Below are 24,464 nucleotides of genomic sequence, written 5' to 3' on the forward strand. Positions count from 1 at the left end.
TTCAATTTGGGTAGAGTGATAATATAGCATGATGTAGAACACAAGGTATATCAGTACAGACTCTTAGATATTAATGGCATTCTTTGGGTTTTGATCCAATACTATCATTTTTTATTTTGTTGCTCCAATTTGTGCCAGCTTTGGCCACTATGGGGTTTTTCAAATGAAGCCTGTATTCTTTGAACACACTTCAGTCATTCATTTGTTCATTCCTTCATTCATTTAGCATTTCCTTACTTTCTAGCACTACGAGATGCCCCAGGCTCACCTCAGATTTTCCCTGACCCAATCCTAGAATCTACCATCTCTGTAAAGAGTCTTCGTTCTTTTCTTTATTGGAGAATGATACTTAGAAGACATGATTTGGACTCTGGGTATACTTGTCACTATTAGGGTTTCACTATTTCTATACCCTCTCAGCCAACAGCTAGAAAACGTTATGTATATGTATACTAACATCTGTGTATATATACATCAATATTATTTCTCTATCTTTGTATGTGTGGTGGTTGGTGTGGTTCATTCAAGCATTGCCCCTTTGCTTCTTTATAACTTCTAACAAGAGAAGTCTGGTTCTCATTATATCTATTTATTTGGTCAACCTTAGTATACATAGTAATTTCAGAATTGCTAAACTGCACCCCATGAGAAATAAATTTACCAACTAGAGTACAATGTTTGTAAACAAGAAGAAACAATTTTTAATGCCACGTATCATGGTATTTTTTTATTTTTGAATTTCCTTATTTACATTTCCTTTGTTTAAATTTTCTATACCTGCATTTCTTAAATTGTAGATCTCTAGAATGTTTCCTAGGATTATAAAAACCTTGTGAAGTCATCATTGGAAAAAAAAAAAAGACAGAAAGCAAGCTATTTGGAATTTCTTCTTCTTCTTTTTTTTTTTTTTTAAGATTTTATTTATCCATGAGAGTCAGAGAGAGAGGCAGAAGACACAGGCAGAGGGAGAAGGAGGGTCCTCGCAGGGACTCCCACGCAGGACTTGATCCTCAGACCCGGGATCACACCCTGAGTCAAAGGCAGAGACACTCAACCACTGAGCCACCCAGGCGTGCCAGCTTTCTGTCCTCCTTATCATCCAACTCATCCCAGGATTCTTTTGTACATATTTCCTCATATCTTTGTACCTATGGCTTTTATTTCAATTACCTTAGCTATGGTTACCCTTGCTAATAAGTACACTATACTTATCAATGGAAGTATCTCACTTTTTTTTTAAAGAACTTTTTATTTAGAAAATCTAGTTTCCAATCACTTACTGATTGGAGCCATATTATTTCTTATAGCCATATTATTTCTCACTTTCATAGCTCCACTATGTTTGATTTTCAACTGCCAACACTTCTTTTAGCTTTCTTTTTTTTCCCCAAGAAGTCTTTATGCCCAATGTGGGGCTTGAACGCACAACCCCCAAGGATCAAGAGTTATCTGCTCTAATGACTGAACCAGCTAGGCACCTCAAGTGCTAGCATTCCTTAACCTCACTAGTGCATGTTCCTCCCAATTTTCCTAGTGCCATTCAATGAAAATAAAAATAAAAAACAAAACAAAACAAAAACTGCTACTACCAGGCACTTGGTGACTCGGTTGAGTATCCAACTCTTGATTTCGGCTCAGGTCATGATTTCAGGGTGGTGAGACTGAGCCCCATGTTGGGCTCTGTTCTGGGCATGGAACCTGCATAAAATCCTCCCTCTGCATTCTCTTTCTCTCTTTCTAAAGTAAAATAAAGTAAAATAAAATAAAATCCATCTGTAAGGGCACTAGGGTGGCTCAGTCGGTTAAGCGTCTGCCTTCAGCTCAGGTCATGATCCCAGGGTCCTGGGATCAAGCCCCACATTGGGCTCCCTGCTCAGCGGGGAGTCTGCCTCTCTCTCTCTCTCTCTCTCTCTCTCTCCCCTTCTGCCCTCCCCCCCCCCACAACTCATGTTCCCTCTCTCTCTCTCTCTAATAAATAAATAAATAAAATCTTAAAAAAAAAAAAACCCAGAGGAATAAATTTGCAAGGATTATGCTATTTTTGAGGTTAGGTATATCAAGTCATTAGAACGGGCTGCAACGCTGAAATCCCTGTCACAACAATGCAAAATACTCCTGGCTATTTCAGAACCCAGTAGTAGTTTCTGCTGTTTTCATCTCATAAAATCCCAAGTTAAAGGACACAATTAGATATCATTCTAGGGATTCACCTGGGTTGGATGCTCCTAAACTGACTATCACAGCTCAGATTCTGGTTCCCAGAGAGGACAAATACACTGTCAAAGTCATCAAAAATATGAAAAGTCTGAGAAATTGTGACAGTCAGAAATTGTGACAGAGGAACCTAAAGAGACACAACAAATATAATGTGGTATCCTCGATGGAATCATGAGACAGAAAAAGGTTATCAGTAAAAATAAGGAAACCTGAATAAAGTATAGACTTAAGGTATCATAATATATCAATACTGGTTCACTACTTATGACAAATGTACCACACTAATGCAAGATACTAGGAAACCTGGTGCAGGGTATATGGAACCCTCCATACTATCTTAGCAACTTCTAACACTAAAACTATTCTAAAATTAAAAGTTTCATTTAAAAAAAAAGAGTATCTTTTAAAAGAATACTGTTTCTCATAATTAGAAGTAGGACTACCAATAATAAGATACTTGAATTAAAGAAAAAAACTGGAATATTAGTAATGCCCTAGACAATAGACAAAATGCTAAAATGCATAGAATCCCCTAATTTAGGCTGGGATGAACAAGATTCCTTGGGAAAACAAAAATACAGAGAATTAAAATATATATAACTTGAAATTTTAATATTTTCTTTTGTAGTGGTTTCACACCAGGAGTTTGTCTCAAATTTAATAACAAGTAAATTGAGAAAATTCCCTCTCACCATTAGCTGCCGCCAGAAAGGATTTGTTACTGCCCCGAGCCTTATTGGTCAAGTCTTCAGTTATGTCCATGTGCCGGTGGATTTCTTCACGCATTTCTTCCAGGATTTTGCAGAGTTCTGCTTCCCAGTAATCTTTATCTAGACAGTCAATTAATTCTGCAAGTTGGACCTTTGTGCTGTAGTACCAAATTTTCTTCTCATTTTCATTTTCTGTATCTTCTTCTCTGTTTAAAAGAAGTACAAAAACACTTTCTATGTTAGACATAACAGCACCGATATGACGATTTCCATCTATCCAGTGAGTTAAAATATGTTAAAAAAAAAAAAGCCTACCCATTAAAGCTCAGTATATTTGCTCACAAGAAATCCCCTCATGTCTCACTCAAACTCAAGTTACTTACATTTTAGTTAAGCAATCTCTAATTATTTTGGCTTCCTAGCCCACAGCAGCTTATGATAAAATAATGTGTGAGTTAATAGTGGGAACAGAGTAGGGGGGCACCTGGGTGGCTCAATCAGTTGAGTATCTAATCCTTAATTTCAGCTCAGGTCATGATCTCAGGGTTGTGAGATCCAGCCCCGTGTCTGGCTCTGTGCTCAGGAGGGAGTCTCTCCATCTCCCCTGCCTCTCCCCCCACTAGCACACACAGAGACTCTCTCTCAAATAAATTAGTCTTAAAAAAAAAAAAGGTATCTAAAAATATGACACACAGAAACAGGATCTCAAAATTCAGAGGGTGTTAGTACTTGGTGGAGGACAGTCTTGGTTATACTTTAGTCAACTTTGAGATCATCGCTATAACCATATGAACGGAATTTTAACCAGAAATATTAAACTATGTTCAGTATATGGCAGGTACAGAGCAAGTTAACACTACAATTCAGTTTAGAACATCTCCATCAACATGATATAAATGCTCTAAATTCTGGTCCTTGAACAAGCCATCTCAATGAGTGACAATGTCTCCTCTCTCTCCCTCTCTTATGGACAACATTCACACTGGAGAGAAGAGTCCACGTTGGGCTCCCTGCATGGAGCCTGTTTCTCCCTCTGCCCATGTCTCTGCCTCTGTCTGTCTCTCATGAATAAATAAATAAAATCTTAAAAAAAAAAAAGAAATATGTATGACAATATTTCTTCTCTCGTTCAAAACTAATTCAACTAATTCAGGAACATGTGTGAGGTACCTGATGAGAGTCTAACTTTGCTGCCTACTCAAAAGCAGACTCATAGAGTTGAAAGAATTGGACTTTAAGAAAGATCTGGCTTTAAAATGGGCTCTAGTATTTATGAGATATACAAACGTGGACAAGACACAACCCCTCTGAGTCTCTGAGCTATTTTATTAACCTTGCTGATAAAGTGGGGATAATGGTACCTCTTTCAGGGTGACTGTAACAATTAAAGGCAATATAATAAGGCACAGATTGTAAAAAAATAAATAAATAATGATAAAAAAAATAAAGCATACTGGCTCAGTCAATTAAGCATCTGCTTTTGGCTCAGGTCATGATCTTGGAGTCCCGGGATGGAGCCCCACTTCGGTTCCCTGCTCAGTGGGGAGTCTGTTTCTCCCTCTACCCTCACCCCACTCGTGCTCACTCTCTAATAGATAAATAAAATCTTTAAAATAAACAAAGCATAGATTATAGCACCTAGACACATTGCTGGTAATGAATAAATATAAAATATTATTGTTACTAAATATGGTAGTAAATAAAAACTGAGCAGAAATCCAGGAATGAGTCTTTCAGTAATTCTGAAGAAAGGAGTGACATGTTAAATCATGGTTAAGCTTATCAAAATTATCAAAAAGGAAAAAAATAATAACAAATGTTGGAGCTCCTGGGTGGCTCAGTTGGTTAAACATCTGCCTTTGGCTCAGGTCATGATCCCAGAGTCCTGGAGCCCCACATAAGACTCCCTGCTCTGCAGGGAAGCCTACTTCTCCCTCTCCCTCTGCTCCTGCTCAAGTGTTCTCTCTCTCACTCACTCTCTCAAATAAAGACTTAAAAAAAAAAAGATGAATTAATCTTATCTCACTTTGCTCTTTTTTTCAAAGTTTTATTTATTTAAGTAATCTCTATCTCCAATGTGGGGCTCAAACTCACAACCCTGAGATCAAGAGTTGCATGTACTTCCCACTGAGCCAGCCAGACACTCCTCATTTTCCACTTTCAAATCAGCATCTGGTGATATATGAAATTATTATATTGCTGTGTTAAAAGCTTTTTACAAAAATTACTGAAAATCTTTTTTAATCTGCTTTCTGTTTCACTCTGTAATGGGTATTTCTACTGACTTATGACTGAGTGATGACAGTAGTCTTATTCCAATTTACACCATTAAAGATGTCAGAGTCCTCTAATCAAAAAGACTAATAAAATGCTTTTAAAAGGCAATGCTATATCAAAAATCTAATTAAGTGACAATATCAAATCAGAAAGTACTTAGTGAGTTTTGACTGAATGAGCTAAGAGTTACAGAACAGCCTGGTTCTTTTTTAATTTTGAATTTTCTTTTTAAGATTTTTTTATTTATTTATTCATGAGAGACACAGAGAGAGCAGCAGAGACATAGCCAGAGGGAAAAGCAGGCTCCTGCGGGACTCAATCCCATCCTGAGCCACAACTCAGCCACCCATAACCTGAGCCAAAGGCAAACCGCTCAACCACTAAGCCACCCAGGAGCCCCAGTCTGGTTCTCTACTTTCTAAAAAAATCTATCTTAAGGATTCACTTGTTAAAAGATGCTGAATTCTTTAACTATTTGCTCTTTCCTCTTTACTCAGAATTATCTACAAATTTCAGTGAAGCAAGAAAAATATTCTACATAAAAACATTTTTAGGGTAGAAAACATAATTTACAAGCATATGATTTCAACATGAAAATGAGATGGTATGGGAACAAAATTAAACAGTCTCTCCACTTTTTTCAAGTAACTCACATAATATTGAAAGGGTTCCTAATAGCTGACTTAATCTATACTGTCACTTACATAATTTCTATCTAAACAGAAAATATTTAATTTCAATTTTAATCTTAAAAAAAAACTCACGACTTCACATATTAGATTGGAATTGCTCTTTTAGAAAGTTCTTCCTCAAAAAAAAAAAAAAAAGTTCTTGTGAGGTTTGAACTCACGACCCTGAGACCAAGATATAAAGGTGAGATCAAAAGTCAGACCCTTAAGCAACTGAGCTATCCCGTTGCCCAGAAAGTTCTTCCTTTTAATGAGATGACACAAACCTAGCATTTCCACCAATTAGTCCTGGTTCTGCCTCCTGGAGTTATGTGAAATAAACCTAATACCTCCTCCACACATAGTCCTTCAAATCTTTTACATCTACAATTCTATTCAGTTTTTTTCTTTTCAGGCCAGCATGATCAATACTTTAATCATTTCTTATAGCACATTTTCCAGTTGTAACAACCCTAATATTCTTCTGCTCAACGTCCCTCTACAAATGTGGCACCTGAAAACTATTTTTTATTCTGCTCATCAATGTTAATACACAACACTGACAATTTCCTCCTTCTTCAAGCTGTAGAAGAATAAATTCATTAAAAGCATAAGTAACAAAACAGAGTGAACAACTGCTAATGTTTTCAAAGAAGAGCTGTTTTATTATTGTTTTTTCAGTAATATGTATGCCCGACTTGGAGCTCAAATGCATGACCCCGAGACCAAGAGTCACATGCTCTACTGACTAAGCCAGCTAGGTATCCCCATGAAAAACTGTCCTTCCTAATACTTGTGGACCTAGGTACATTTTACATAGTTTATAATAATCAAATTTATTTACTCTAATCATAAAAGCGACCAGAACTTTCCTACATAAACATTGATTTGTGTGTGTGTATATATGTATTTATATTTTTTTTATTTTATTTATTTATGATAGTCACACAGAGGGGGGGGGGGCAGAGACACAGGCAGAGGGAGAAGCAGGTTCCATGCACCAGGAGCCCGACGTGGGATTCAATTCCGGGTCTCCAGGATCGCGCCCTGGGCCAAAGACAGGCGCCAAACCGCTGCGCCACCCAGGGATCCCTATATTTATATATGTATATATATATTTGGTTTGGAGTTAGAATGGGGTTTCTATGTACGCCTGGGTGGGTCAGTGGTTGAGTACCTGCCTTGGACTCAGGTCATGATCCCCAGGTCCTGGGATCAAGTCCTGCATCGGGCTCCCCATGGGGAGCCTGCTTCTCCCTCTGCCTATGTCTCTGCCTCTCTCTGTATGTCTCTCATGAATAAATAAAATTTTTATTTTTTTTAAAGATTTTATTTATTCATGAAAGACACAGAGAGAGAGGCAAAGACATAGGCAGAGAGAGAAGCAGGCTCCATGCAGGGAGCCCGATGTGAGACTTGATCCAGGGACTCCAAGATCACGCCCGGGGCCAAAGGCTGATGCTCAACCTCTGAGCCACCCAGGCATCACTAAATAAAATCTTAAAAAAAAAAAAAAAAACAGAATAAGATTTCAATAGAAGCTCTGTCCCTACGGTGCCTACAATATCCCTTCTGTACACCCCAACTGGCTTGGCTTTCCTAAAGACACCAATCAGCTCAAAGGAGCTCACAGGGTGACAGAGGAAGATAGGGTGGAATGAAAACATTTACCAAAAATATAATTAAGAACAAACATAAATATTATAGGTCTCCATTTTAAAGTTTGTTTGGCTTTTACTCAGGCAAGATAAGTAGGAGGTTAATGACGAACAAGAAGTTTCAAATTTCATTTTTAAAAAAACCCACAGAAACTTAACAGTAAAGAATACTAGTAGTGGGTTGAATATAGTATCCCTCCAAAATTCACGTCCACCTGAAATCTTAGAATGTGACCTTATTTGGAAATAGGGTCTCTGCAGGCGTAATTAAGATTTTAAGATGAAATCTGGTATCCTTGAGGTGCCTAGGAGGCTCAGTTGGTTAAGCATTCGACTCTTGCTTTTAGCTCATTTGAGGTCATTATCTCAGCATCATGAGATCGAGTCCAGCACCTCCGGCTCCATGCTCAGTAGGGAGGGAGTCTGCTTGAAATTCTCTCTCCCTCTACCCCACCCCCATTCACACACACTCTCTCTCTCTTTTTTTTTAAGATTTTATTTATTCATTCATGAGAGAGAGAGAGAGGCAGAGACACAGGCAGAGGGAGAAGCAGCTCCATGCAGGAAGCTGGATGTGGGACTCGATCCCGGGTCTCCGGGATCATACCGAGGGCTGAAGGCAGTGCTAAACTGCTGAGCCACCCGGACTGCCCCTAATTTTCTTTTTAAAAAAAATTTGTTTATTGATTTTAGAGAGTGTGTGGGGCAGCCTGGGAGAAGAACCGATTCTTTCTTTCTTTTTTTTTTTTTTGAACCGATTCTTTCTTAGAGCCTCCAAAAGGAGAGTGGCCCCACTGATGCCCTGAATTCAGACTTCTGACCTCCACAACTATGAGAGAATAAATACCACCTAGTTCGTGATACTCTGTTACTGCAGCCCCAAGAAGCTAATACAGCCATGGATTTAGCAATTAAAGCAACAGAGAGGTCAGGCAGTCCAAGTAGGTTACTATTACACATTCTAGAGGCAGAATACCTGAGACTGAATCCTGATTCTGTTACTTACTACTAATTGTGTGATACTGAATAAATTATTGTCTCTATGCTTCAACTTCTCCATCTGAAAAATGGGGTTGTATCAAAATGCTGTTGTGAGGATTAAGGTAAAAGTTCAAATAGGTAAAGCACTTAAAAGACTGCCAGCACCTACTGGGTGCAATATGAAGAGTTGCTATTATTTTCCTCATCTTATGAAGTATGTGATATCTACCTTAAAACAAACACCGGGGCACCTAGGTGGCTGTCAGTTAAACGTCTGCCTTTGGCTCAGGTCATGATCCCAGGATCCTGGGATTAAGCCCCACATCAGGCTCCCTGCTCAGTGGGGAGTCTGCTTCTCCCTCTCCCTCGTACTCTTCTCTCTCACTCACTCTCTCTCTCAAACAAATAAAGAAAACCTTTAAAAATAAATAAATAAATACAAGTGCAACAGATGCGTTAAAAAGAAAATTCTTTCAAGGGTGCAAGAGGGAGAGTGGTTTAGGGAAAGAAAGCCCTAGGAAAGGGCATACGTAGGCCAAGACTTGAAGGATAAATTAGCCAAAAAAGGTTTTGGATGTTTGCATTTGGTTTTTACTTTATTTTTGGTGGTGGGAAGCAAGAGAATTAAATGTACAAAATTAGGGAACTGTGAACTTTCTGTTAAGAGCATATGGAAGTGGGGCATCCGGATGGCTCGGTGTTTGAGCATCTGTCTTTGGCTCAGGTCATGATCCTGGGATCCTGGGATTGAATCCCATATCAGGCTCCCTGCAGGGAGCCTGCTTGCTTCTCCTGCCTGTGTCTCTGCCTCTCCCTCTGTGTCTTTCATGAATAAATAAAATATTTTTAAATAAAATCTTAAAAAAAAAGAACATATGGAAGTAATTTGAAGGTTTTGCTACTTGAGGGAAAAAGAGACCTAATCAAAACTGCTGTTTTAAAAATCATCCAGCTATGGAACAGAGACTAGAACTGGGGAATGGGGAATTACATACAAATCCGTTTGGAGGCTACTGAAGTAGCCTCATCAAGATGATGTTGGCTTGTATTATCGGAAAGATAGTGACAATGGAAAAAATCAGATTCAATATTTAAGAGATAATGAAAAGGTACAACAAACAACACAGGACAAAAGCCTATTCCCGAGTTTTTTCTTGAGCAGCTTTTACTATGATGGGATCAATGGATGAAAGGCAGGTAAGGGGGGAGAGGGTGAGGAGTTCAGTTTTAGACAAGCTGTGTTTGAGGTGCCTGTTATGTGAATATGTCCAGGAGACTATGGGATACACAGAATTTATTTAAGTAATCTCTACCCCCAAGGTGAGGCTCAAATTCATGACCCTGAGATCAACAAGAGTCTGACTGTGCCAGGTGCCCTGAAAAAAAAAAAGTTTTAAATGCTGTGTTCAAGGTAATTTTATTCAGAATGAAGAGTGACAAGAAAAAGTGCTAATCTAATTTGGCAGTTCCTCTTTTACTAACAGTCCCAATTTTAGAGCAAAGAACTGATAGGATGAATGCAAAATTAAGAAAGATTGGCTTTCTCATATATTGGATTAGAACTGATCACTAGGGGATCCCTTGGTGGCTCAGCGGTTTAGCGCCTGCCTTTGGCCCAGGCGCTATCCTGGAGTCCCGAGATAGAGTCCCGCGTCGGGCTCCTGGCATGGAGCCTGCTTCTCCCTCCTCCTGTGTCTCTGCCTCTCTCTCCCTCTCTCTCTCTCTCTCTCTCTCTCTGTCTCTCTCTGTGTGTGTGTGTGTCTATCATGAATATATAAACAAATAAATCTTTTTTTTAGAAAAAGGAAAAAAAACTGATCACTAAGTTGATTGCTCAGCGTTCTGGTTTCTCATGTAGATTCATGTAAGAACCTTTCATTTTATTAAATGCTTCACTAACCTATATAAATAACGTATTTTTAAATGAGTAGTAAACATGGATAGCCCGGGTGGCTCAGCGGTTTAGCGCTGCCTTCAGCCCATGGTGTGATCCTGGAGACCTGGGATCAAGTCCCATGTTGGGCTCCCTGCATGGAGCCTGCTTCTCCCTCTGCCTGTGTCTCTGCCTCTCTTTCTCTCTCTCTCTCTCATGAATAAATAAATAAGATTTTTTTAAAAAATAAAATAAATAAATGAGTAGTAAACAAATAAAAGGGGATGAAGGGGGTGCCTAGGTGCTCAGTCAGTTAAGCCTCTGCCTTTGGCTCAGGTCATTAACCCAGAGTCTTGGGATAAAGCCCCACATCAGGCTCCCTGCTCCACAGGAAGCCTGCTTCTCTCTCTCTCTCTCCCTCCACCTGCTGCTCCCCCTGCTTGTGCATGCACTCTCTCTCTCTGTCAAATAAATAAAATCTTTTTAATAAATAAATAAAGCAAGCAATAACAGAAAAACTTTGTTTCTATAAACTACTAGCACTGCAATTAAAAATTGTTCACTACAGGGATCCCTGGGTGGCGCAGTGGTTTAGCGCCTGCCTTTGGCCCAGGGCGCGATCCTAGAGACCTGGGATCGAATCCCACGTCGGGCTCCCAGTGCATGGAGCCTGCTTCTCCCTCTGCCTATGTCTCTCTCTCTCTCTCTCTCTCTCTCTCTCTCTCTCTCTCTCTGTGACTATCATAAATAAATTTAAAAAAAAATTGTTCACTACAGAAACACCTGGGTGCCACAGCCGGTTAAACGTTAGACTCTTGGTTTCAGCTCAGGTTATGATTTCAGGGTGGTAAGACCAACCCCCACACTGGGCTCCGTCTTCAGTGCAGAGGCTGCACGAGTTTCTCTCTCCCTCTTCCTCTGCCCCTTCTCCCAAGCGCACACATGCACACTATCACACACACACACACACACACACACATATAAATACATAAATCTTTTTAAAAATTTGTTCATTACCCCACACTTTGTTTTAGGTATGCCTCCCTTGGGCAGTAGGTTCACTGACTCATCATTTTAAGCCTCCAGGGAAAGCATATATCAAATCTCTACATACTGTCAACTGAACAATTTACGTAACTTCAAGAGTTTCACCAGGAGTCCACATGTAATCTACCACAAGAGGGCAACAAACTGAAATTGTTAGTAATTTAACTTTTAAAAAGATTTAAATCTTTCTGATCTATCAAATTATCGACAAGGAACACTTAATTACCACTAACAATGATATTTAAAGTTTTGTATTTGACTTTGTAAGAAAAATAGTCAAAAATCACAACATGAAAAAAGGCATCCTTATTTGTCTCAGATCTTCACTAAACTTGGTGTACTTTATTATGCATCAAGAATGGCAATTTCAGGGATCCCTGGGTGGCGCAGCGGTTTGGCGCCTGCCTTTGGCCCAGGGCGCGATCCTGGAGACCCAGGATCAAATCCCACGTCGGGCTCCTGGTACATGGAGCCTGCTTCTCCCTCTGCCTATGTCTCTGCCTCTCTCTCTCTCTCTCTCTATCATAAAGAAATAAAAATTAAAAAAAAAAAAAAGAATGGCAATTTCAGGGGCAACTGACTGGCTCAATAGGTACAGCATGCAACTCTTCATCCTAGGGTCATGAGTTCAAGCCCCACATTGGGCACAGAGCTTACTTAATTTAAAAAATATGTATTTTTTTTTAAAGGCAATTTCAGGGACTATGGGTAAAGCTTTCAAAGAAACTAAATTAAATGAATAGTTGTATTGCCAAATACAGAACTTTAGGAATTTTACTGTTCAATTTATAAAATATTTCATCAATAATGTATCAAAAATCCATCCACAGGGCTTCAAAGGTAACTTCTTAAGTCCTTTGACTCATATAATTACAAAGGTTCACACACACTTATCTACGTTTAAAGAGTTTTCTCTCCTACTTGCCTAAGCATTGTTTTAAATATGAATACTGATTTATCACGGTATAGAACTTTTTTTGGAATGCCACTAATATTTTCAAAAAATGCCTTTGTCTGAAATTTCTAAAGATCTCAGAAATACCCAGTCCAGGCACAGCAAAAGTCATTATACTATCTCCACACACCCCGAACCCCAGTCACAAACATTGATTTTAACAACTAAAACGATGCAAGTTGCAGACATCTCCAGATGATGCCCTGGAAACTAGACTACAGTATAAAATTAGTTACTGAAAATATTCTTCTAAACAGCTTCTGAGAAAAAACTCTAGGTCCCACTTACTAATAGCCAGTGTCTTGGGCAAGTTATTTAACCTGTCTGAGCTTTAGTCTCTCTTCATTTAAAAAATGAACACAAAAATAATACCTACAAAAAATAATAATACTTACATTATTGGGTTGTTGCGAGAATTAATGAAAAAAACATAAAATGCTTAGAACACTATGAGGCATATATTGAGTGCTCAGTAAATGTTGCTGGCTATTCATCACCTACTAGTAGTTCCACCTTTGGGTCCCTAAAACCTAAGCCTAGATCTTAGAGTTATATTGTAATAAATCTTACAGATGTCAAGGCCTACAATATTTGGACAAAGCACCTTTGGTATCCTTCTGGCCCAAAAGGGCAGGACAGAAAAAGAAGTGAGAAGCAGGGAGAATGAACATCTAAAAGGATGCGGGGGGAAAAAAAAAGAATGAGGGGGGAAAATAAATAAATAAATAAATAAATAAATAAATAAATAAATAAATGGATGAGGAAGGGTGGGATAGGGAAGAGAAGTAGAGGAAGGAAAAATTGGAGCACAGAATAAATTTAACTTACTTCCTAATTTGTTCACAGCCATCCCAAGGACTCTGAGCCCTTTCAAGAGGGCATTTGAGACCAAGTATGAATATGGCCTGTTGACTGCTGAATGTCTGAGAAATACAAGCATCAGGCTCCCTGATGGATAGTGTCACTGACTTTTCACTTAAAATTAAACACAGCATTATCCTTCAAACCAATACATGGTTACAGTTATCTCACCAATTCTAATGACCTTGCCAACAAAAGCTTCCATGCTACCATCTCCTTAGCAAGAGGTCAAAAAGACGGCACAATAAACACCATGACCAGGTATTTGGGAAGTGGGAGGGCAATAAAAAAGTGACACAAATTTTAAAAAAGAACTGATCCAAATCAAAAGATGCAAAATATACATTTTAAAACTTCATATACTCTTTCTCTTATCAGCTTTTGAATTAAGGTAACAGACTAAATCCAAACATCTCATTTTGGTCCCTCCTGAAAGCCTCTTAAAACTGCTAAAGGAGGGATCCCTGGGTGGCGCAGCGGTTTAGCGCCTGCCTTTGGCCCAGGGCGCGATCCTGGAGACCCGGGATCGAATCCCACGTCGGGCTCCCTGTGCATGGAGCCTGCTTCTCCCTCTGCCTGTGTCTCTGCCTCTCTCTCTCATTCTGTGTGACTATCATAAATAAATAAAAATTTAAAAAAAAAAAAAAAAAAAACTGCTAAAGGAGGGCAGCTCGGGTGGCTCAGTGGTTTAGTGCCACCTTGAGCCCAGGGCCTGATCCTGGAGACCCAGGATCGGGTCCCATGTCGGGCTCCCTGCATGGAGCCTGCTTCTCCCTCTGCCTGTGTGTCTGCCTTTCTCTCTCAGTCTCTCATGAATAAATAAAATCTTTAGAAAAAAATCTGCTAAAGAAATATTTTTTAAAACATTAAACTCACAAGGATAGAGAAATTAGCAGAAACAACAAACACAATTTGGAAGCAGGAAAGCAAATGGACAAGTGATAACTGCTGTTAACAGAGCCAAGAAAGTCCAATCCCAAACCAAAATGGTGATCCTAAGAACCAATAATCACAATCCCCAAAAGATACTGAAAATGGAAAAGGGAGTAGCTACAGCAGAGAACTGCTGGACAGCTGTGGAAAGAGCAGATCCCTAGATCACCTCTACCTGTCCCCTTCAGCCACTAACAAGTTTAGTCTACAAAGGAGGTAACACCGAAGTTCTTGGGACTAGTGGACATCAGTTCTGTACTCAGGTGTGAACCGAGATACTACTATACAGAAAATCAAACGCCGAGTGGCTACACCAGTCAGAGCTTTATGTTTCAAGCAGGACACCAACAAAGGCCTCTGGGCTATCTGACCAGCTCAAGAAGAAGGACTAAAAATAATGCCATCAGTGATGTCCAACAAAATAAGTTACGAAAATTACCTAGTGGTTAAGCTCAAAATTGATAAAGCCTACCCACTTGCTCAGAGCTTCCAATCAGCTGTATAATCCAATAATGTTAATTGGGATCAGAAAATTATGAACAATCTGAGGATGGAAGAGACCAAAATAAATCCTAGGAAGAAGCAACTTAGAAGAAATTATGCACAGAGGGGGGAAAAAACCACACACACACACACACACACAAGTATCATTAATATGCTCAGAAAAAGAGAAAAAATTATTACATCCATGAAACAAAAACAGGATTTTAGTACTTTTTTAAGGAGGAAGATTCTAAGAACAAAAGAGTTCTTAGAAAATAAAAATATGATAGCAGAAAAGTTAAATAGTAAGGCTGGAAAACTAAGATAAAGAAATCTTCTAGAAAAATCGAGGAACACCACATATACTCACATCTCTCTCACACACACACAGACACACACACACACACACTTATATCCCAAAGAAGAACAAAGACAAAGAGGAAAACTGGAGAAAAAAGATAAGAAAATCGGAAGACCAAAATAGGAAGTCTAGTGTTCAATAAAATAATAGCACAAGGTAAATATAGCAGGGAAAAGGAGAAGAGGAAGTCTTCAAGAGTTCTCAACTGACAGATTGAAAGTGCCCACCACATACCCAGTGGATAAAAAGACTCACAAAAGGCCACACCACTTTAAAACTGCAAAACACTACAAGCAAAGAGAAGATTCTATAAGCTTCCAGATAAGTCCAAACTGGTCACATACCGGTCACATACAATCAATGAATGGATTCAGATTTCTCAACAGCAACACTGCAAGAAGGCAACTGCACAAAACTCTGAGGATCTCTGTTGTACCATTTTTATAATCAAAAGGTGAGCCCAAGTGGCAGCCCAGGTGCCTCAGCGGTTTAGCACCTGGCCTTTATCCCAGGGCATGATCCTGGAGTCCCAGGATTGAGTCCCACATCGGGCTCCCTGGGTGGAGCCTGCTTCTCCCTCTGCCTGTGTTGTCTCTCTGCCTCTCTCTGTGTGTCTCTCATGAATAAATAAAGTCTTAAGGAAAAAAAAAAAAAAAGGTGAGCCCGAGTAAGATTCTTCTCTCTCCCTAGCATGGCTTGCCCAGGTACTGATGAAGTTCCTGGTCTCTTCTCCATGCCTTGCTCTGATGTTTCATTTCATCCCACCAGAGATTTTCTGATTTGACCTAATTCCGAGAGATGAAAGAAGGCTTTGAAGACTTCAGAAGCTAAAAATACAGAGAAGCCCACTCCCTCTGATCATATTTCTACAAGATGTCAAAACCAAGTCCACACTACAACCCTGCCCAACATCTGACTGAGGTAAATACTCTGTGCTTTTCCAGATTGCCTCCTGACCTTCCCACTGACCTGCCTGGAAGAGCCTCTTGAAAACCCTCAGAAAAGCAGAAGCCAGACTATGACTGAGTCTGCTGAGCTCATCTTCTCCTGCAAGACTACAACAAATAATGACAAAACTGACCTTTCATAAGACAACTAGTTTATTCTTGCCAGTCCATTTTACGTATAGACATAACAAAACTAAAAAGAGAAACAAGAAAATCCTAACACCAAAACTGAGGTGAAGATTACCTCAGGGCAGGCTGTAGGGAACATAACCAGGGAAAGGCCCACAGTGGCATATGCCTTGTAACATTCTAATTCCTACCCCAGGCAAGTAATACACTGTGTGCAATCTGTGTTTTTCTATACATTTTTCTTTCTTTGTAATTTAAGAAACTGTTAATGTACATATTCCTTCAAGTTGGAAATAACTATATAACTCATTAAATCACAAAAGTTTACTATTACAGCAGTAGCATAGCTGTTATATCAGTCATGATGGAAACTGGCTTAATATTAAATACACACAAAAATTAAGACCGATTTACTTACATAATGAGTCTTCGGTTTAAGAACCAGTATTTCCTCCGACTCCTGTCATATCCAATAGGTTCATGTCGAATATATGGTTTGTTTTTTTGGATTTCAGCAACACAGTCAGTTACACCAGGCACCTTATGTGCTACACAGACCTCACACTGCCATTCATCCTCCGGAACCTCCTCAAGAGGTGGTTTCACACATTCCAAATGGTATACTGCTGAACACGTCTCACAGCAAAGCAAATCCCCAAGTTTGTGACAAACCCGACAATGGTCATCATATTGGATCACCCCTTCAGACATCAATTCCTCACGAGCAATATTTGTGGTAAGAAACTGGTCAACTAAGAACTGCAGAACTTTGATTTTGTTCTCTACTGGTCCATAGGGATAGTCCTCTGCTTCTTGGTAAGGAAGAACGTGATGGTACTCCTTATCACTCTCACAGTACACCCGCAGCACCTCTGGCCACGTCATCCCATCTATGAAATACAGCGTGGAATTAACGCTATCTTTCAGATCAGCAGGTCCAAAGGTAGTATTGGAAGTGTCTTCTTCACGCAAAACTGCTTTCAAAAGCACAACGTGCATCTCTGCCATAAGTGTGCACTGCTCTTGACTCACCAGAGCTGCACAGAAGTCCTCAAAGCGAAAAGGAGATAGCCTTAAAACAGTGCCAAAGTTCCGCAGTACCTCATAAATGGCAATAACATTCATTATATGCTCATTAGGCACCATTAAATCCTCAGAGGACTTGGGAAATTCAAGGGGTGGGATGTCTTTTTCTTCCAATATCGGAGAACGAGGCCGATGTACCCTTGGTTTTCGCCTACCTATAAAGGAAGAAATGACATAATTACAAATCAGTACATCATCTTTTTTTTAATTTTTTATTTTTATTTTATTTATTTATGATAGGCACACAGTGAGAGAGAGAGGCAGAGACATAGGCAGAGGGAGAAGCAGGCTCCATGCACCGGGAGCCCGACATGGGATTCGATCCCGGGTCTCCAGGATCGCGCCCTGGGCCAAAGGCAGGCACTAAACCGCTGCGCCACCCAGGGATCACTCATCTTTTTTTAAAAAAAGAAAATTTATTTAGTTAAGCAATCTCTACACCCAATATGGGGCTCGAACTCTCGACTCCCAAGATCAAGAGTCACATGCTCCTCCAACTGAGCTAGCCAGGCACCCCACAAATCAGTACATCATTTCCAAAAACTGAGGGTTTTCTAGCTTTTCCTATTGGGACACATACCTCAAAAACCAGATAAGCATACTTCTATTTTTCTAATAACTATCAAGTTAAAATAATACCAATAAGTAATGATTTAGCTTTAATTTTTAAGTCAATAAAGAAAATCTAAATTCAAAGTTTCTCCATTATACTAAAAACTACAAGTAAAAAATTTTCAATTATAATTAGCTCTGAATTATCTACAGGGGATAAATGGTGTAGAGGCAACCATGATTTAAAAAAAAAAAAAACCTGCATTAATTAAACCTCTGAAAAGGGACGCCTGGGTGGCTCAGCAGTTGAGTCGGCCGTCAGCTCAGGGCATGATCCAGGAGTTTCGGGATCAAGTCCCACATCAGACTCCCTGGGAGAAGCCTGCTTCTCCCTCTGCCTATGTCTCTGCCTTCTCTCTCTCCTGAATAAATAAGTAAAATATTAAAAAAAAAAAAAAAAAAAGGAAAAAAGAAAGCTCTGAGAAGAACATAAATGTGAAAAAAAATCCCCGTGTAAGAAAAAAGACACAAAAGAGCCCATCCTGTGTCTGCTGCGATACAGAAATGCCTCTCAACACTGGACAGGAAGTTCTCTGGTGAAGCACCCATTTTCCTCTGCTAGAAATGCTTCCTGAGAGCCACATGGGGGGGGGGGGGTTCCACAGTGAAGCACAAAGTTAGGGCTGAGACAGAAAAGAAAGAGGAAATAAGAGAGGAGGAGAGTCCCAGTGCTGGGAGAAGGAAAAAGGGAGGCTCAGGGAGGAAACACACAAGACTGTGTGTGTTTTTTAGTTGTCAGTTGAACCACTTCAAGCACCTGTTCCCCAATTTATAAGATGTGATGTCCAGGAATATATGTATGTATATAAATGTATCAATATATAGCAAACTTGAGACCCTGGTCTGTACCAAGCATAAAGATCTTACTTAATTCTGTGAGTTGGGATGCCTGGGTGGCTCAGTGGTTGAGCGGCTGTCTGCCTTTGGCCTCAGGTCCTGATCCCAGAGTTGTGGGAGTCCTGCATTGGGCTCCACAGGGAGCCTGCTTCTCCCTCTGCCTATATCTCTGTGTCTCTCATGAATAAATAGAATCTTTAAAAATAATAATTCTTGGGCAGCCCCCGTGGTGCAGCGGTTTAGCGCCGCCTGCAGCTCAGGGTGTGATCCTGGAGACCTGGGATCGAGTCCCACGTCAGGCTCCCTGCATGGAGCCTGCTTCTCCCTCTGCCTGTGTCTCTGCCTCTCTCTCTCTCTGTGTCTCTCATGAATAAATAAATAAAATCTTAAAAAAAAATCTTAAAAAAAAATAATTCTTAATCTATGAGGTATTTTAATAAGCCCTGCTATATAAATAAGAAAACTTGTTAAAAGAAACACGTTTCTCCTAAACTGTTATGCCTGTATTACTATTATTATTCTCATACTTTCCAATGATATTTTTTTTAATTTTTTATTTATTTATTTATGATAGGCACACAGTGAGAGAGAGAGAGGCAGAGACATAGGCAGAGGGAGAAGCAGGCTCCATGCACCGGGAGCCCGACGTGGGATTCGATCCCGGGTCTCCAGGATCGCGCCCTGGGCCAAAGGCAGGCGCCAAACCGCTGCGCCACCCAGGGATCCCACTTTCCAATGATATTTACAGAATAGGAGATGTATGTTTTTTAAATATAGGAAATAATTCTAACAAGATCAATTAACACTAAATTCACTTCTGTATAATTAACTTTTATCAACCATGATTCTGGGTTACTGGTAAACTCTTAACTGCCTGCTCCCTCCCTCATTCCTTAGCCCTCCTCATTTCTAGCTTAGTCTCATTATCTGCAAACTAAAAGGGTGCATATGGTATCAGGAGAAAAAAGTATGCTTAAAAATATAAAAGGGCTGGGATGCCTGGGTGGCTCAGAGGTTGAACATCTGCCTTTGGCTCAGGGTGTGAACCCGGAGTCCCGGGATCGAGTCCGGCATCGGAATTCCTGCAGGGAGCCTGCTTCTCCCTCTGTCGGTGTCTCTGCCTCTCTGTCTCTCAAGAATAAATAAATAAAATATTTTAAAAAAAATTATACACACACACACACACACACACACACACACACACACAGGCAAGGTATTTTAACTTACACAATTCACACCCAAATCTTCATTCACCAAAAAGATTTTCCAACTAAAAATATATCCATTACTTTCTGCAGAAAAAAGTCCACGGGATCACCTGGGCCAGTCACTGCTGGTAAATCTATATCTTGAGAAAGGAGCCTACAACTCACAAAAGTGACACCATCTGCACAAATCCAGTTTTCACAGATTCAATTAAATCATAGAATCATCATGATAGTAAGCATCATGATGGGTACTCCAGTCTATATTACGGTATCCTGGAAATTACTTGGGACTCATCTGCATAAATATAAACGAGAAAGTAGTAAAAGGGAAGATCTAACTTCAACTTCCCTTGAATAAGAGAAGAAACACAAGTCAGCAGAGGAGACCAACCCGCTTATAGAAACAGTTCTTGCATTCTTCTCAGATGTTTATGCAAAAAGCTGTCAAGGAGCATTCAAGTAAAAAATCACAGAAGGAAAGGCTGGGTGGGAAAGCGGTTTGAGGACCCCAAGAATGTAGACGACCTTAAATGTTAGGCTTAGGAGTCTGTACAGTACTTTATACTGGCAGTAATGAGGGTTGCTACAGGTTTTCTAAGCAGGGCACAGACAAGAGAATAATGTTCCAGAGAGACGTCTCTGGCTTCACTATATAGAATAAAAAGGACAGGGGGAACAGAGCAGAGGCAGGGCATCTTCTGCAATTAACCACAGATGAAGACATAGATTCAGAGTCTGGCTGAGAACACCACCAAGATAGACACAAGGGACCTCATGAAGAAAGAAATCAACAGGTGTAGAACAGACCACCATCACCTTGAGATTTAACTCTGTATGTTACCATTTCCTTCAAAAGCTGATTCTAACCTCCTCAGGCTCTTCTGAATTCCTGTAGCCTTCTTCAAACCATGTTTGTTCATATTATAATTATCTTTTCATGGTATCTACTCCATCTCCCCAGGAGAACACCCAACTCTTATGCTAAAGAGAATTTGACATATTTATTTTATTAGTATTTACCCAGCATCATTTCTTATAGAGAATTTCCTTTCCCTATAAGGAATCCTTATATCCCTATGAGGGATATAAGTGATTCTGATACGGCCCCCAATCACACTATAGTCCATCTTCTCATCAATAGCATGAAGATACGACCCAAGGCAGGCCAGTGAGACTCTTTGCCTGGGACTTTATATTCAGATGTTAAGTGAGAGTTCTCTCAAGCCCTTTCTTCCCATGCAGGAGGCCAGAGCTGTCCAGAACTAAACCATCTCTGCTTCCCTCGTGGAAGAAGGGAATAAGGATGATGAACAGAAGCAGAAGTAAGATATAAGTACTGATAATTCGGGCAGCCCCGGTGGCTCAGGGGTTTAGCATTGCCTTCCTTCAGCCCAGGGTGTGATCCTGGAGACCTGGGATCGAGTCCCACATCGGGCTCCCTACATGGAGGCCTGCTTCTCCCTCTGCCTGTGTCTCTCTGCCTCTCTCTCTCTCTGTGTCTCTAATAAATAAATAAAATCTTAAAAAAAAAAAGTACTGATAATTATTGACGCCTTGGGGGAGAATATCCTTCAGTTTTCTAGCTACAGAAAACAAAACTATTCCCCATGTGCTTAAGCGAACACATTGGTTTCCTATCACTGGCAAATAAGGGAGTACTCATTAAAAAGTATTCGACTCTGTATCCAGTAGGCTTTTTAAAATGAGAAACACAATAACTGTTTATATTGTGTATATAACTGTGTATATAAACACTGCTAATAGTAATCTATTTGTAAACCAGTAACAAATACTGTCTAAATTCATTTAATGTCTAATTTTTTTATTTTTTTAGACGGGGGGAAGAGTGGCAGAGAGAGAAGGAGAGAATCTTTTTTTCTTATTTTTTAAAGATTTTATTTATGGGCAGCCCCAGTGGCATAGCAGTTTGGCACCGCCTGCAGCCCAGAGTGTGATCCTGGAGACCCAGGATCGAGTCCCACATCGGACTCCTTACATGGAGCCCGCTTCTCCCTCTGCCTGTGTCTCTGCCTCTCTCTCTCTCTCTCTCTCTCTCTCTCTCTCTCTGCTGTGTGTGTGTGTGTGTGTGCCTCTATGAGGCTCTATGAATTAATAAATAAAATCTTTAAAAAAATAATAAAATAAAAATTTTATTTATTCATGAGACACACAGAGAGGCAGAGACACAGGCAGAGGGAGAAGCAGGGTCCATGCAGGGAACCCAATGTGTAACTCAATCCTGGGACTCCAGGATCACACCCTGGGCCAAAGGCAGGTGTTAAACCACTGAGCCACCCAGGGATTCCCAAGAGAGAATCTTAAGCAGGCTCCACATCCAGCACGGATCCCAACACAGAGCTCCATCTCACAACTCTGAGATCATGACCGGAGGTGAATAGTCGGACACTTAACCCACTGAGCCATCCATGGACCCCTCATGTCTAATTTTGAAGCATCAGCTTTCATACATTCTGAAAGATTTTGGATAACCATTGTACAGATCTGATTTTTAACAGCTCATTTTAACTTCGTATTAACAAACTAAAGTCTGTTCATTTTCTGCAAGTATTAGAGGTAAAAGGAAAAAGAGGCAAAAAAAAAAAAAGGCCCATAAGTTCTACATTCTATACATCTAGTTGGAAACCACAAAACAGTTTCTATTCAGAATATGACTATAATCATATACATATTGAAAATGTGAGCATTTCTGAAAGCTAATATTAAATATAGGTCAGTTCCCTCTGAAGCATTATTGGGAAAGTATAAATTGTCTCAATTTTTTAAAAGGCAATTTGGCAAAATCTATCTGAATGCATAACTCTTTGACCCAGAGATTGTACCTCTCAGAATTTATCCTACAGATATGCACATACACATTCAAGTACATACAAAAAAATTTAATGCAACAGTTTATAAAAGTCAAAATTTTGTTTTCTTTTTAAACTAAATATACATCAATATTTAAATGAATTATGACAATTACACAATGGAATCTAACATTTGAAAAGAACAATGTAAAATTCATATATGCTGAAATGAAAAATCCATAAGATACACTAAGTAAAGAAAAAAGCCAGCAATGGAGAAAAAAGAATAATGAATAGAATGGGACTGAAGGGCATCTGACTGGCTCAGTCAGTAGAGCATAACACTCTTGATCTTAGGGTCGTGAGTTCAAGCCCTTCATTGGGCATAAAGCTTAATTAAAAAAAGAAAAAAGAAAGAATGTCATTGAGAAAAGAAATTAGAAACACCCTCTCTCTCTCTAAAATAAATAAATAAATCCTAAAAAATATTTTTAAAGTAGTTGTTTCTGAGAACTGGGAAACAGGAAAAAAACCCTAATTTTTTAACTTATTTGTATTTTTAATATCACGTGCATGTATTTTTATTTTAATAATTTATTTTTTTTTAAATTTTTTTTATTTATTTATGATAGAGAGAGAGAGAGAGAGAGAGAGAGAGAGAGAGAGAGGCAGAGAGAGAAGCAGGCTCCATGCACCGGGAGCCCGACGTGGGATTCGATCCCGGGTCTCCAGGATCGCGCCCTGGGCCAAAGGCAGGCGCTAAACCGCTGCGCCACCCAGGGATCCCCTATTTTAATAATTTAAAAGAAAATCACCGGGCAGGTATCTATGCACATATATAAAACAATATTCAAATCAATAAAATGCTGCTACTAATGGCTTACTGATGGTCTGGTATGAACACATATATAAGATCATTATATCAGGGCAGCCCAGGTGGCTCAGCGGTTTAGCGCCGCCTTCAGTCCAGGTTGCGATCCTGGAGACCCAGGATTGAGTCCCATGTCGGGCTTCCTGCATGAAGCCTGCTTCTCCCTCTGCCTGTGTCTCTGCCTCTCTCTCTCTCTCTCTCTCTCTCTCTCTGTCTCTCATGAATAAATAAATAAAATCTTTAAAAAAAATCATTATATTAAATTCAAAGATTCAGGTTTACAGAACTGAGCACAGATTAGAGTGTAGAAAGAGAAAGCTTAAAATTAAACCATATAAACCGGGGATCCTTGGGTGGCTCAGTGGTTTAGTTTAGCATCTGCCTTTGGCCCAGGGCGTGATCCTGGAGCCCCCGGGGATCGAGTCCCACGTCAGGCTCCCAGCATGGAGCCTGCCTCTCCCTCTGCCTGTGTCTCTGCCTCTCTCTCTCTATCATAAATTAAAAAAAAAAAAAAAATCTTAAAAAAAATCCATTTAAAAAAATAAATAAACCATATAAACCCTTCAACTGTCAGTCATTAGTATTAGTGAGTCATTTCAACTATTCATAAAAATGTATTTATAATATGCCATTGATGGTTACACTCATTATCATTTTCAACACTGATCTAATATCTAGCAGATAAATTTTATTAATTTTCCTGTAGTAAAAAAAGGACTGACATCAGCCTCACTAGGTATCAGGACAAGGCAAAAGGAAATGACCGTGGAATATTGTTTCATACTCATCAATGGGCAAAAATTTTAAAATCCAACTAAACACACTTTTGGGAAGAATGTAGTATAAAGGAAACACCAATACAGCACTACAAACTGGTACTACCACTTTGGAGAGTAATTCACTGTTAAGGTTGTGCATGTAAACCTCATAGAGAAGCTTACAA

The 24,464-nt window shown here is 39.7% G+C and overlaps 1 protein-coding gene across 6 annotated transcripts in view; it reads right to left on the bottom strand.

Moving 5' to 3' along the window:
- BPTF (bromodomain PHD finger transcription factor) overlaps window positions 1-24,464 on the bottom strand; it is a 156,399-nt gene that overhangs the window by 97,492 nt on the left and 34,443 nt on the right. For all 6 annotated transcript variants that reach the window (XM_055320077.1, XM_055320086.1, XM_055320047.1 and 3 more), the window contains exons 2-3: window positions 16,519-17,341; window positions 2,910-3,133 (exon numbers count right to left, since the gene is read on the bottom strand). In XM_055320077.1, the coding sequence (XP_055176052.1) occupies window positions 2,910-3,133; window positions 16,519-17,341 (1,047 nt within the window). The remainder of the gene's footprint in view (window positions 1-2,909; window positions 3,134-16,518; window positions 17,342-24,464) is intronic.

The sequence above is a fragment of the Nyctereutes procyonoides genome, unplaced genomic scaffold, assembly GCF_905146905.1.
Source record: "Nyctereutes procyonoides isolate TBG_1078 unplaced genomic scaffold, NYPRO_anot_genome, whole genome shotgun sequence".
Classification (NCBI taxonomy): Eukaryota; Metazoa; Chordata; class Mammalia; order Carnivora; family Canidae; genus Nyctereutes; species Nyctereutes procyonoides.